We start from the raw sequence: 15,335 nt of genomic DNA, 5'->3' as shown, positions 1-15,335 counted from the left end.
TCGAATGACTCATTCAGTAATTAATTGTGCTGCTTGTTTCTGATTCGCCGTGTTGCGGTGCCTGAATAACTATTGCTTGAATCTCAATGGAAATATTTTAATATGGTTCACCATGCTAAAGTATGTTAACGAACTGAACATCATACGATTTAAAAAATGAAACTGGTTCCCAGCCCTACTCTTGAATCAATTTCTGTGTAATTGTACATGAAAAGATGTTTACGAAACACCCAAAAGAACTTCTAAACAAACACATCAATACTCTTAACTTGAAACAATGAAAACTGCATGGGAAAGTCCATGCATCAACCTCATGTCTCCACGTGAAAGCAAAAAGCAAGAGAGACTAAGATAAAAAGGTGAGACTTCAACCCAAATATTCAAAGTTTTTATTTGCTAATTGCTGGAACTGCTCTGAAGTTTTGAGAGGGGGAAAAGCGTTAGGCCTACAGTAGAGATAATCAGAATCAGCCCATAATCTACTGCCAATATTTACATACACACCACATGCCCTTCACATTGACTCTTTGAAGTGAGTGGGCTAGTAGAGCAGAGTTTCATGATTGAAAGTCGTAGTAAAAGTTGAAAATGAGGCAAAAGGGCATAGAGTGTGGATATAGATTTACATGTGGGTTTTGATAACAGCTGAAATATAAACAAAGATGAATGTTTTCGATTCAGAGTACCAGACTTTTTGGGGCACAAGTGAACTCAGCTTTAAAAGAATCTCAAAGCACAGTGTCCCTTTCATGACTGATACTAGGACAATATGTGTGGCAGTGACCAAAGACTGTGTGTTTTGAATTCTTGAATGCTTTTAGAGATGAGCTCATAGTTATCACTGGGAATTTTTTTTATTTGCTTTCTTTATGAAACAGTGATGACTGGTTTCAATTTAAATGGTATTTTTATAGCGTAAACAGTGACTGAGAAAATCACTAAAGCTAATAGTTTTTAAAGCTACAGAAAACATATTACGTATCACCCCTTCCCTATACAAGTGCAGCAAGTTCATTTGTTTTACAGATGCATTTAACCTCTGAGAAGTGAATAAAAGAAGAAAACAAGCTTTTCTCAGCATCATGGACGCAACTTCTGCTGGGTAAGGAGAAATATATTTATTTATTCATGTGTAACCGATAGAATAGCTTTTTAAAAGAGGAGCATAAATGATAAAAAATGTCCTTTCCATGTTTTTTTGCCTTTGTTTTTCTTTAAATATTACATAAAATAAATAATTTATTCCAAAGCAGTCAGGTAAAGAATGGAGATATCAAATACAGTGGCTTTTGCATGTTAATAATGTTAGAGTTCTTTACGCTATGGTGCTAGCTTGACTAAATTCTGATGGTAGGATGCAGGGTCTCCGTCTCGGCCTCTCAGTCTTGCACCTTGAGCAAGTGCTTCCAGTAAGTGTTTGCATAACTTTCAGTCCACTGAGTCACAGAGTTTGAGAGTCTGTTAGAGTGTTTCGTATGAGTTAGTACAGCATAAATAACTGCATCCAAAGGTCACACACACAAATACACACAAGCAATACACTCTGTGAAAGGTCTCTTCAGTTCATTCTGGGAGGTTGAAATGTCCGATTCCTCTCCGTCGGATTTGGTCCAACCTTTCCTTCGCTAGAAAAGGGTTTGGCATAAAAAATGTCCCCTATTTTCCCTGGTGCCAATAACTTAAAAACAAATATGTGACAACAATCAGACTCAGTGAAAAGGAGTTCTCTTAGTTCCTTTACATAGTGCCTTCTCCAAACTGTCGAAAAATTCCAAGTCTTTCCTCAGTGCAGTTAAATGTTCCCTTTTGGTGGGGTTGTAGCTACACGATAGGAATGGGGAGAAAGTGTGTGGCTGTGTTTTTTCTCCGGGTCTTTTTGGCCCTCATCGGCTTCCCGTTGGCCATCAAGCCCACGAACATGGGTTTCTTCTTGTTCCTCCACTCTGCTGAGGCATAGGTGTTGTACCTGTTCTCCTCTATCCGCTCTATCAGCTTGCAGTCAACGCCAAAATCCTTCTGAAAGAAGAAGGCATATGTGAGTCAGTTTTAGTCTGTATATCGGTTTGTTGATTTATTTAAAAAGCAATAATCGGAATGCAAACCGTATCAGTATTATAGTCACTACTGTAAGAAAAAAAAATGCATTTCATAAAATGGATATAATATTGTAATGTAATGTTTTATTGTTATATGCATAAAATATTTCTATAATATTATATTACATTAAAAAAAATCAGTCCTTACATATTAATAAAAAAATACAAATATATATATTTTATTATTATTATTATTTTATTATAAATATAAAAAAATACTTTTTATTTCATACTTATTTTGGAATGGAATTAATGTTTAAGATATACTGCTTCCACCCTCTTGAATTTCACTCATCTTAACATCATGTCAATATTGCTGCCACTACTTTCAGAAAAAAAAATGCATTTCATAAAATGAATATTGTATATAATGTTGTATATTAATATTATCAATATAATACTACTGACACAATAAAATGATCAATTTGTACGTATATCAAAAACATTTTTAAACTTTTAAAAATTATTTTTTTCTATTTCAGAATGAATATGTATTATAAGATGAACTGTATCCTCCAACATTTTTATGACAGCATCATCATAAGGATTATTTTGATTCCACAATTATATATATATATATATATATATATATATATATATATATATATATATATATATATATATATATATATATATATATATATATAAATGGCAGTGTACGTCACTATATTGATATTTCCGCAGTGAGAACAACAGACCCGAGGCATAGGCGATTGACTTTCCCCTTCCAATCTGTTGATTTCATTTTGGGAAAAGTACAGCACTATTTTTGCATGTTTCAGGTAACATTTGCCATTCATGAGAGCGGATGAATGAAAGGCAATGGGGCTGGAGAGAACTCGGAACAAAGAGGGAGCAGGGATTGTATGGCTGGATTGTGAATGGAGGAGAATGCATGCATGAAGCTGTATTGGAGGAGAGACTACTGTGTAAGGAAGTGGGCCTTCTCGGCTTACTTTTTCAAAGATGACAGAACTCTTTTGCTCAAGCCGACTTTTGCTGGGGATTATTTACAGGCAATGGAGTGGAACTGTCCTTTAAAACAACCCTGGGCTTTTTAAGTGCCACAAGACATGAGAAATAGAGCAGGCTTTCTGACATCAAAGCCTCTGAGAGGGACCCGAGGGCTGACGGATCTTTCTGGAAGCTTGTAAAGAGCTGAATTTCTATAAATAGTTTAGAAATTCTGAATGTTGTTTAAAAATTCCAGATAAGAAGGACGTCTTCGGTTTGGATGGGATCAAGAAACGTTATCATTATTTGTTGTGGAGTCCAGTCATTAACTATAATTAAAAGAGAAATGAAGAGAAAATGATGCTCACCGCCCCGTAGACCACCCCTTTCTTGTTAATTGCAAGGTAGTAATTGCTTTGGATCCCCTTGATGGCAACGATGCCCACATCCACAGACTTGATTTCGAGTGTACCTACAAAACAAACATAAACATATCATTTACATGCCGTCCACATTAAAGCATTGCTGTTTTTAGAGTTTTTGGAATTATGCATTTACTTATTTTACTTTAAACAAGGTGCAGTGCTGGTGTCATATGAAACGTGTAATTGCATAATGACATAGATTAAATGATAGAACAGGTAACAAATATGAACATGAAAATAGGTAAAGGCATCACAGAAATGACCGCCTCAAACTTTACCCACAATCCACCTCATAACCCCAATGCTACAGTCAGAAATTCTCCATTCCCATTCAGGAGTACTTATGTTCAAAACTGCTCATTTATGACATAAAAACTCATATTTTGCTGTCTTTGTTAGAGTTTTCAGAGCTGAAAGGCATACTGGCAGAGGTTTGTAGCCATTAGTGATTCAAGTTGTGGTAACCATTACTGTTTTGCCTTTTTTAAAGGCAATTATGTAAACCCATAAAGCCATCACAGTTTAGATAAGATTAGTCCCAGACCAAAGCACGTCCTAGTAGCAAACAGGGCTATATGATCCTATGTTGTTTGTGTATGGGGTTAAAAGAGCTTTTGCCTGCAGCTCCTGGCCTTTGACGAACACAAGCAGTTCAGTTTACCTCCCAGGTAATGTTAAATGTTATCTGCAACTATTCAATAAGACATCAAAACCATAAAACCAAGCAAGAGGCCTACCAATCCTGCTGAACCAACATAATCATCCTGGTTACCGGTGAAATTAAAAAATGTGCAGAAATGGAAATTTTAGTATATTTTAGTATTTTTTTTCATGTCAGTCAGATGGCCTATTCCAGCAAAAATATATTGCATATCTACCTTTAGAACTATGTGAAACCCTCCATATCTTGGCTGGTTTGTAAATGCTTAACATTGACATCAGAGTTTTGTGATGTGGAGGAATTGAATCCACACCTGTGGATCAGGGACACAAGCGCTGCTACAACAGGAGGATTAAGTGGATCTGAAGGCAGATCCTCCACATGGGCTCAGGTTGCAGTCACCAAGAGTAGATGTAAGGAGACCTAGTCTTCTGTCCACTCTCCTCCCTCGCCTCAGGTTCATGAGCAAGAGTGACAGAATAAAAGGAGAGACTCAGAGTTGGGATCACAGACTTGGTAGGATTAGGGGGGAATAATCCATGATCAAAGAAGCAATGGGACGGCTGCCCAAAATGACACAAGCACATATAAATTTTGACCATTTATCCCAAACATAGCACTCATCCCAATGTGAGTGATGTCATGTCATGTGTGCAAACATCATGTCATGCCTACAGTAAATTTGGTGGCTGCTCTTTAAAGCATGCATTGTCAAAATAAATCCTGAATCGTCTGTCAGAAAGCACCTGTTTGCTTTTGGCTATTTGATGTGGTCTGTCAAAGCATTTTTTTTATGACTCCCTCATGAGTTCCAGGAGTGTTTCTTCTGTCTGCATTGAAGCTGAAATGCTGGTCCGCAACAAAAGGCTGGATTTACAAAACCAAAACATCTCTGAGGCATCTAAGCAACAGGTCTCACTGCTTTCTTCTTCCACACCATAAACATTTCAGATCTGCCTCTCTTTCATTTCAGATTTCTGCCAAAAACCAGTTATTTAATGTGAGATTTGACCTAAAAGTACAGAGAAAGGCTTCTTTTAAGACCAGTGTCTGAAATGCAGTAAGCGCTCAAGCACATATTATCTAATCAACATTTTTAAGACATTACCCAGAACAACAGCTGTGCGTGCAACAAGTTACAGTTTACTGTGGCTCATTAAAGTGCGTATGCGCTGTCATGTAAAAGTTAAACCTCAACAAACCTCTACAGTAGTGATTCTCACACTTAATCAGGTGATGCAGACCACTTGAACATTAACTGCAGACCACCTAACTCCTCAAGTCTGAGAGAAACACCCAATGACATTTTTTGAACACAATACAAGCTGTCCTTAGTTTAAAAAAATCCTATAACTAATAACTATCAGTTACTGAATAATAATTATCAAAATCAGAAGCCATTTTTCACAAATTATTATTTTTAAATGATTTTTAAAATAATATATATTTTTAAATAATGCTTAATTTTATTTCAATAATTTTAGTACTTCAGCTTCAACTTATTTTATTTCTGTTAATTGTCAAGGCAGCATTTCTAACTTTCATTGACGTTTTTGGTCTAATATTTATATTTTATTTAATTTCAGTTTTTTTTAAGATCTAATATTAATAATATTAATCTAATATTGCTACTACAATAATGTACTTGGTGATTAGTTATAAGATATTTAATTTGCTGTGATTTATTTTAAATCATATTGGTGTTTTTTTGTTTTTTTTGACAATTCTAAATATATTCTTTATTATTTTATTATCAGCCAATTAACTCACCAGCCATTATTGTTATTATATTTTATTTATGTATTATTATTATTTATTATTATTATTATTAGCCAGAAAACTTGCCAGCCACTTGGAATCTTTCACGCATCATATTTTCAGAACTACTGCTCAACAGACAGCAAAGTCTTGACTCATGAGAGCGTGATTACTTTTAAACAGTTTTCCTGGCAGACCCAATGTTTTGTTACATCTATATCACGGCGCTCCGGTATTCTGACAAACAAGATTTCACCGCCTACATTATTCAAAGCACTAGCCAAGGCATTCTCTTAAAAAAGAGAGAGAAATTTATTTTCTTTTTTTTTTGCAGTGCAACCTAATCCTCACAGTATTCTTGTTTTACTCCCCATTAGGGCTCAGATTACAAAAACTTAAAAGCCTCTGCATTTTAACAAGCCCGGCCCCACCTTACTCATACCCTGTCTGTGAGCGGCCATGTGTCTGTGACATTACACTGCATATGGCCCAACGGTGGTCCAGAGAATCCCACCCGTAGCCTAGCGTGATCTTCCCTCAGTAGACTTGGCTCTTGCCCCAGGCTCTGTAGGTGGCCGCTCCCCTTCCCGCTTAACGGAGTTCAATGTTTTCTTGGCAGGGTGACAAAACTCAGGTTATCGCATCTTGTGGTAATTACAAAAAACCCTGCAGCCTCGTATTTGTAGCCTCGTGCAACCTGTATCACCACCAAAGCCTGCGAGAGAGTGAAAGAGACCCCCATCCACTTCAAACAACAATTTTTATCAGGCTGATGGACTTTTCCTTAGCAGTGTTCAGATTGGATTGCTTCCAGACGTCAAAATAATAATCTTACTTGCACTCGGAACACAACTGCTTTTCAGCTCTCCACACCAGTGCAAAGACCGAGTCAATTCAAGTCATATATTACCCTCGGTTGCTTAATTGTCCTGGGAATCTTGGACTGCCACTTCTCTGGCACGCACATTTTTTCAATTAGCCCCCTGTCTACAAGACCATAAAGGAAAAAGGGTCCCCATTAAAAAGCATCTTTGCAGCTGACCCATCATTGGCATCTGATGACAGTGACTTGGACCTTTGATCTGAGCACTGCAGGCCCCTGGCTCCTGGGCTCAGGAAGATCAGTGGACAGGTCTGGGGGGGCCAGTCTCATTATCCCACTCTCCTGGTTATGCTGAAATACATTGCAAAAATGATTTTCTTTTTTAGTGTAAAAAATGTTTTTATATAGATATGTTTTTTTTTGGTGTTTTGAGTTTTTTTTTGTGAAATGTGTATAAATTAACTGAGTTTATACTTGAAACAAGACAATTTGTTAAGGAATTTTATTTTTTTTAAAAGGGAAAACAAGTTTATTTTTCTTAACCCATTGGCAGATATTTGTTCGTATTTTAAGCATAAAGTCACTAAATTTTGATAATATGTAAAGTCTTAGTTTTATGAAGAAAAAGTGTAATTTTGCTTCTCAAGTAAATATTGATATTTTACAGAAAAACAAGACAAAAATACTGAGTAAGAAAATCATTTTGGATGAACTCAGACTAGAAGGACTGTGAAAGTGTTTGTATGCAGCCCTTTTGAAGATTGTATCACATCTGCACATTGTTTGCTGGATGGTATGGAGAAATGGATTGTTTTTGATGCTAATAACTACAAAACAGATCAGTTGATGATAACCTGAAGTGCCTGATCATGTCTGTGCATCCTCCGTCATGTTAAAAACAAAATCCACTTTCTGAAGTGCACAAGATGGTTTACAGAAAGCATATGTGGACTCTGCAGACAGACTCAGAATAACAGCTATACTCTTTCAGAACTGTGTTAAAAGCTTTGTGAAGAATGATAATTTTTCTTAAAACAATTTTGTTCATTTTTTCAGCACCTCATAAACAGGCTTTCATTGCTGTTTTTCCTACTGAAACTTGCTAATAGAGCACAATGCAAACTCACTGGTAAAGAGAGTTGTGCAATAAGTTCTCCTTCACATCCATTGGTTTATCTTATAATATCTCATAGTAACTCCACTGCACATGGGCTCCATAATCACAGCCTCTATAATAATTAAAATTTTTAGAATATTTCTATGATTTTTTTTCTGTCATTTTTGCCTTATTCACTTTTTACTATCATTATATTGAAACAAGTGATAAAAAAGCTTTTTGGAAAAATATGAGGGTAAATGATAACTTATTATCCCTTTAAAACTCTTTTCACATATTTCAGGTTAGTCCAGACCATCAGAGCATGTTAAGTATCATGTTTTTGTTTGACTAACCGTCCAGGCATTTGTTAACCACCCTGCATACTGTCAGAGGAATGAAGATTTTGTGCTCAACTAATTTTTGATGACAGACAGATTTGTTCAATGTTTGCATTGACCGGGCAATGAAACCAGTGAAACACTCACAAGCACATGCAACCATGCATGCACCATCCCCAAACACACACATGACATAACCAAACACCCAGACAACCTTCTGTGGCGGCAAACAGATTGCAGCCTCCTCCTAAATGTCAAAGCAGACACCCTTCTTAATGGGAACCAATGCAAGACCACTCCTGCTCACACAAATTTGACTGGCCAGATGCATCTCTGCTCACACTGGTCCCTGTCTCTCTTCAGTGTTTTGATGCGCCAACCGCCGCCATCTGTTCAAGCACACATTGCTAAGGAATTCCCCTCTGAGCTTGTGAGAAGATATGTTTGAGGAAAGCTTGACCATGCTCTCATTTGTTCAGTATTGTAGCATATCAAACACTTGTTTAAACACTGATATATAGGACACTGAAAGACCTTGCAAAGTCATTCCCTCAGTCTTTCCTGTTCAATGGCTTGATAAGCATAAAGAGAACAACACATATTTGTAGATATCACAGTTATCAAAAACTCCCTCTACCTGGCTTAAAACTTGTTACATCTCAGTCTTACTCCATAAACTGCTCAATGATCAGTAAATGTCTCTTTAGAGCTTATAGTTTCCTGAAAGTACACAATTGTTGTCTCACTGGTTTGTGGGCAAATGTGCTTTGAGTCACCGTCTGTTGGCAATCAGACAGACCACAGCAGAAAAGAGACAGTGGTGTTTCTCCCCAGAACATCCCATGGCACAAATAGTGCTCTTCGTTAGGTAATGGGGTCAGAGGTTAGGCATACATCTGGTCTTCCACTCCTCCAAGTTGAGCTTTCAGCGTGGAAAAAAAATAGATGTATTAACTAAATGAAGATGTTGAGCTGCTACTACAGAATAGACACGTGTGTTGTGGGTTTAACAGTCTCAAGTGTACTTTTACATCAATCTGAAAACATGGACTTTTACCTCATCTTGCATGTTAAAATTATAAAATACAAATTATGGCACATTCATCATTCATTTTTAAAATCATACTTTAGGCATGGAGTGCCAAAAAAACTTCAAAACACATGCAGCATAACTAATATATGATAACTGTAGATCAATGTAAGCATCTGTTTAAATGTATTATTAATTGGCTATTAAAATTAATGAGACACTATTTTTAATAATGATTTAAAATATTTGGAACATAAATTACCGTTCAAAAGTTTTTTATCTCCTCACCAAGGCTGCATTTATTTAATTAAAAATACAGTAAAAACACTATTGAAAATAACTGTTTTCTATTTTAATATATTTTAAAATGTCATTTATTCCTGTGATGGCAAACACTGAATTTTCAGCAGCCATTACTCTAATCTTCAGTGTCATGATCCTTCAGAAATCATTCTAATATGATATGAATTTAATATGAATATGAATATCATTCTAATTATAATATATCATTATAATTTTGAAAACGGTTGTGCTGCTTAATATATATATATATATATATATATATATATATATATATATATATATATATATATATATATATATATATATATATATATATATATATATATATATATATATATATATTAAGAATACTTTGATTTTTTGAATACTTTGAAATTTCAAACAGAAATCTCTTGTAATATGTCTTTACTGTAACTTTTGATCAGTTTAACAGGTAATTGCTGAATAATGGAACAAACATAATGGAACAATGGACAACTTATAAGTAAAGATGTCAAAGCTATCAGCATGTTGCATTTTTGAAGGCTGTGTATCTTGTAGTGATCCTTAAAATGTCTTGTTAAAACCAGCTCTGTTATTTATGAATCAGAAAGGAGAAAGTATATGAGGACGTCAAGGTCAAAGAGAATGAAACACTGACACTAACCTTTTGCACATCAGCTCAATCCTCATAAGTCATTTTTATTACTTGTGTGGTTGGGATTTCCCAGGGGAGCTATAAATGGGCACCGTAACCACAGAAAGCATGCACACACACACACACACACTTCTGTGGAATGCCATCCATGTGGTCAGGGCTGGCAACATGTCATTTAAATTCACACATTGCACATGTTCATTCACACCAGTAAGTGATTTTACAGCCACATTTGAAGAACTGAATAAACCGATGTTATGATGAACATGCAGTCATATAGAGTATAAATCTGTGGTCAAATATCATATGAAAATGATCACTAACTACTAAGGCTGCAGAATTTTTGTGTCAAAATGTTTTGTTTGCAACACGCTTTTTTGCAGTAGTTGAGCACTATGACCAATCACAGAGATGTTCACTGTATGCATGAATGCAAAGACAAAACAAAAGTAGTGTAATGAGTCTATAGGCATATCAGCGACGGCGATTGGTCAAACTGACTGAGAATACTTCACTTCGGTTCAAGGTGGCACCAAAAATGATGTTGAAGAAACATCACATGATGCTCAAAAAGAAGCTTAAGGATCATAGTCAAAAGCATTGTGCGTAATTAAGTTTTTTATGGGGGTATTTTTAGATGTAAATTTAGATGCAGTTTGAACAGAAATAAAAAATATTGTATTATTAATAATAATAATAATAATAATAATAATACATTTTCTCAACTTGCATGCAAATGTCCCACATAAAATAAGTTTTTTAATGTAAGTTTATTTTTAACGAGGTAAACCGACAGAAACTGATGGAACGCAGGAGGAAAGACAAGTTATGAATATTAACATTCATTCAGCAAACAAATAATTTCATCCCACAAGGGTTTGTTTGCTTTATAGTTGATAAGGTCCAGCCTAACGCATACAAAGAAACTCAACACCTGAAAGAAACAGAGCAATTTATATTCTCTCATGAAGAAAAACAGCCTTCAAATGTGCCACTCTGACCAAAGCTGCTGGGGTTTGGCCTGGAAACACCTCATTAGACCAGCAATAATCTGTTTTCTTAATTGAGCCCTATTAGATTACACTGACCCCAGATGGAGGGAGAGACGTATAATGACCGCTGGCCTGACCCTTGTTTGATCTGCTGCCCAAGAGCTGTCATGATGATTGGAAAGACCCCTGCACTTTAAACCTTACGATTCAACCAGTAGTTGAACTCTGATCAGACAAATCCCCTCAATCACAGCTGTCAAAGACTAATGATCATCATTAACGATTTCCTCCGGCCATGCCAACACCGCTGAACTACAACACCAGAGGTTTTGTGCTTGTGTCGATACTGACATTTTCATCAGCACCGTGTGATAAACACAAAACAATTGCACAGAGGAAAGGCAAACAAGTTCAAAACAGTTAAAGAAAGATTAAACTCTGGCCAGTCCATGCGAGAGCTTTTGCATCACAGTGAGCTTGTTGTTAAGCTCGCTCAATACACCAAGGACAGCTCCGAGTTCGAGCACGGGGTGCCGTTTCCAAAAATGTCTTGGGGGATACACAATGTGACAAAAGTGATACTGAGCTGATGGATTCTGAAAGAAAATCAAACAATATGGGTGGGATAGGATTTCAAGCTGCACATAGACAGGTCTTTTGTGGACTTGAAAACTAAGGAAGGCTGGACTTGAGAACTCAAATATGGACAAAGAGACTCTCTGACTGGGAGTTTGAATCTGGGAAATGTAACAATCTATCATACTTAGGCTCTCTGCAAATATTTTTCCACATCAAATATGCAAAACAAATATTGGCCCTCTCATAAACTACGGGCTTTTGATTTACTGCAAGTGTTTACGGGAGTGTAAATGTAAATTTTGCATCAAGATGTGACATTTTATATGTGCATTGCTGGTAAATTGGCCATATTAATGTCTCATTAAAACTGCGGAGTTTAGTAAACAAAATACATCTCTTCTTATACTTTGTGCTTTTCCAAAAGTATATTCTGTAACTGGCTAAAGTTAGGCTCATCCAAAACAGAAAAACGACTAACCTTGACTTTATTCGACTACTAATTTCAGCATAATGCAAAGTGTGCTTTTCATAAACATTGAAAAGAAGAAAAAAAAGTTAAAGAATTGAGTTTGACAGGCACAGATAAATGCATAATCTTTTCCCTCTTGCTAAAATTCAGTTCTATTCTAACACTGGGCCTTCAAATAAAGATAATTGTCGACATGATGTCAGTCTATATACATTGACATGCCGTGCTATTCATGGGAATATTCTTTTTGTTAACTCGAGAGAAATATTATACCGCAAAGGGACTGGTTCCTTTTAAAATGCCAGTGGCTCCAACTGGAGTAAAATCATTTGAGGATGTTTTGATGTTTCAAGTACATGATGATACATAACATAGCAAGCCACTCATTTCTGCCCTGTTTACGGGCATTTGCGGCAACAACAATGGTCTCTGATTACAGAATAAATCAAGCAAACAAGTCTGTCGTAAACGCCGCACACTAACATCTACCGTGGTGCTGTTCTAAAGCGAGGGACGGAGGGAGCACTGCTGCTACCTTGTGGGCACCAGAGGCCCTTCAAATTCAATTATAGTGCCCGCAAAAAAGTGCAGGGAAAGGGATGGCAGAGGTCCAATTTGTTTTGGAGAAATGATCCATTCACCAACAAGTGGTTCCCCTTTGCTATGCCTCCCACAGACATTCCAGGCCATATCCACACTTCAGATATATCAGCACTGAAATGAGATGTGAATCCCCACTGAAACTCAGTGCATCTGGCTGGAACATTATTACCAGTATGCTTCATGCCTAAGGGTCACTGTGGGAGCTAACAAGGACAGTGCAATTTTCACTTGTGGTAAGTGAGTGGCAGGAATCTTTTCACATGTACAGAGATCACTGGCATAGGGATAAGCACAAAAACATGACATATGATATGTTTTTTTTTTTTTTTGTTTGTTTTCTTTTCATTTTTTAATAGGGAAGTACAAAAACGTGGCATGATAAAAAAAAAAAAAGTTGGCACACATTTATTTATTTAGTTCAAATATGCATTAATAAATATAATTATGCAAATGTTAAGGTCTACAACACTGGACCTAACAGTGTCCAGCTTTCTGGACAAACTCTTTGATGGTAATTGAAAGCTTTCCAAAATTCTATAAGCCTGGTCTTGGATTTATTAAAAGACTGTGCAACACATTTAAGAGGCAGTCCGGCTAATTGAAATACCCTCATGTCTTACGGAGTTCCAGCACACCCTTGTCTAAAAAAGCCAAGCAGCAGGCACATGGGACCCATATGTCAAAGCCTTTTTTATTAGCGGCAATGTGTGTGCAACCTACTAACGAAAAAGTGCAGAGGGAGATTTCGGAGTGTGGTTGCCAGGTGCTTCGAGCTCTTTGCCACAAACTGTAAATTGAAGTAAATTTAAACTTATTCTGATTATTTAAACATTATTTATGAATGAACATGATAACACTTTCAAGAGAAAAAAGACCCACCTGACATTTGCTTGAAATTAATACAATCTTAAAAGTAAGCTATTTGCTGCAGTGACAAGGGAGTTACAGCAGTAGTAATAAAGATAACTGATGTACTGCATGATGTTCGGGAGTAACTTCCAACGGTTTGTGCATTTTACAAAAAGGAAAGGCTCCCCTGGTAATTTCAAATTGGTTCCAGGAAACCTGCTACGAATAAATCTGCACTCTGAAACCTAAGGACAAACATTAGAGCTGACTACCTCTCAGCAACGCATGCAAAGCCCAACTCCATGCACAGCAGCTCGCGCCCACCAACTTCAGGTAAGGTTCATATTATCTGCTGGGTGTTTGACTGCGAAATCAAAGGAGGCATTGCCATTTCTTCTATGGGACCCACATGTGAAAGGAAAGAGGAGAAAAACAGGCATTACTCACTGAAAGGATCGTCCTTGCTTTTGGTGCCATTGACTTTTCCGTTCTTATCGATCCTGAGAAAGAACTTCTGGTAGGAGAAGAGTTTCCTCTTGCGCACGTCCCCTGTGAGGTGGTTGTAGCTGCGCACATGCCGCCCCACCACGGCAGACGACGAGGAGTTGGAGCCCCTCGGGGCACGTACGGCCCTGTGGGTGTCATGGCAGGCAACAGGCAGAGCCGAACACAGGAGCAGGAGCAGCAGCGGCAGGGAAAGGCAGGACAGTCGGAACCAGGCTGAGGCACCCTTAGTCACTTTCCATTTGCACATTGTCCTGGAGCTCGGAAGACTGGGAAGAGCCTCACAGAAAGGTACATGCTGAAGAGCTGGCTGGGAGAAAGGGTGATACCAGGAGGTAAAGCCCAGTGAAGTGTACGTGGAGGTCGCGTCTGCTTGTGCTGCTCAGGCTGGATCCAGTTCTCTTCGTGTCCAGAAGGAATGTGTCAACATCCATAACTCAAAACACCTCCGTGGGGAACCGCTTCACCTCCTCCTGCTCTCCCACGTACAATCCACTGAAGAACCCCTGAAGGACAGCAAGAGGCAAGGAAAATGTTCTGGAGAAGAATGGCAAAACGACCCGAATGCAACAGGGCAGCAAATCTGTTCTTGATGAAACGAGAGGAATCCACTGTAGGAAAAAAAAGGGTAATCCCTGCTGTGTCCAGCTTTCTCACTCTCTCAGTGTCCCTCTGATTAAGAGTGTGTTTCCTTTCTGCTCACCAGTGAAGTGCTGAGAGGATCCTGAGGTGGAGCAGACTGAGCTCTGACACTCCTCTCACCTTATTTATTTAGTTCAGGGCCCCAGATGTAATCTCTTTAGCTAATAGGGAGACTATGAAAAGCAGTCGGCTTTGAAGATCCGCGTGTGTGTGTGTATGTTTTGCTTGCATGTGTGCGTCAGAATGAGAGGTGACGAGGGTATTTTCCTCGCCCCTCTCCTATCTGTCTCACTCTGTTTCTCCCAATTGCCTCACCCACTCTCAGTGTCTCCCTCTCTCTCACTGCCCCTCCCACCCCGTTCCCTCCCATCTGGGCTGGGAGCCCCATGCATCGGCACATACAGGTCTCCTCCGGCTAACTGCTACAGCCCCCCCCCCCACCCTGCCATGGCATGTGAGCCTTATCAGAGACACCTGGAGCTGATTGCCGCTTTTTCCCTCATTTACCACTGGTCTTCTGTCCTACGGTAGGAACAACAAGACTCGGATGTACCGGAACTGTTTGTACCTTGA

General features: G+C 37.9%; 1 protein-coding gene across 1 annotated transcript; it reads right to left on the bottom strand.

Moving 5' to 3' along the window:
* Nucleotides 1-1,098: 1,098 nt before the first annotated feature.
* LOC109086168 (fibroblast growth factor 10) lies at nt 1,099-15,054 on the bottom strand. The gene is made up of 3 exons (XM_019100656.2): nt 14,064-15,054; nt 3,419-3,522; nt 1,099-2,016 (listed from the first exon to the last, which is right to left on the bottom strand). The coding sequence occupies exons 1-3, from the start codon at nt 14,368-14,370 to the stop codon at nt 1,822-1,824; spliced, it is 606 nt and encodes a 201-aa protein (XP_018956201.1). The 5' UTR covers nt 14,371-15,054; the 3' UTR covers nt 1,099-1,821.
* Nucleotides 15,055-15,335: the final 281 nt, after the last annotated feature.

Source organism: Cyprinus carpio, chromosome A21 (assembly GCF_018340385.1).
Source record: "Cyprinus carpio isolate SPL01 chromosome A21, ASM1834038v1, whole genome shotgun sequence".
Classification (NCBI taxonomy): Eukaryota; Metazoa; Chordata; class Actinopteri; order Cypriniformes; family Cyprinidae; genus Cyprinus; species Cyprinus carpio.
This window is presented reverse-complemented; position numbering and strand designations above follow the sequence as displayed.

Bases quoted from the DNA above. Each gene is read 5' to 3' on its own strand.
- LOC109086168 (XM_019100656.2), bottom strand. From the start codon at position 14,370: ATGTGCAAATGGAAAGTGACTAAGGGTGCCTCAGCCTGGTTCCGACTG. The intron at 3,523-14,063 runs GTGAGTAATGCC...TTTGTTTTGTAG, and splicing joins AAGCAAGGACGATCCTTTCA to GTACACTCGAAATCAAGTCT. The intron at 2,017-3,418 runs GTGAGCATCATT...TTCTTCTTTCAG, and splicing joins AAGGGGTGGTCTACGGGGCG to AAGGATTTTGGCGTTGACTG.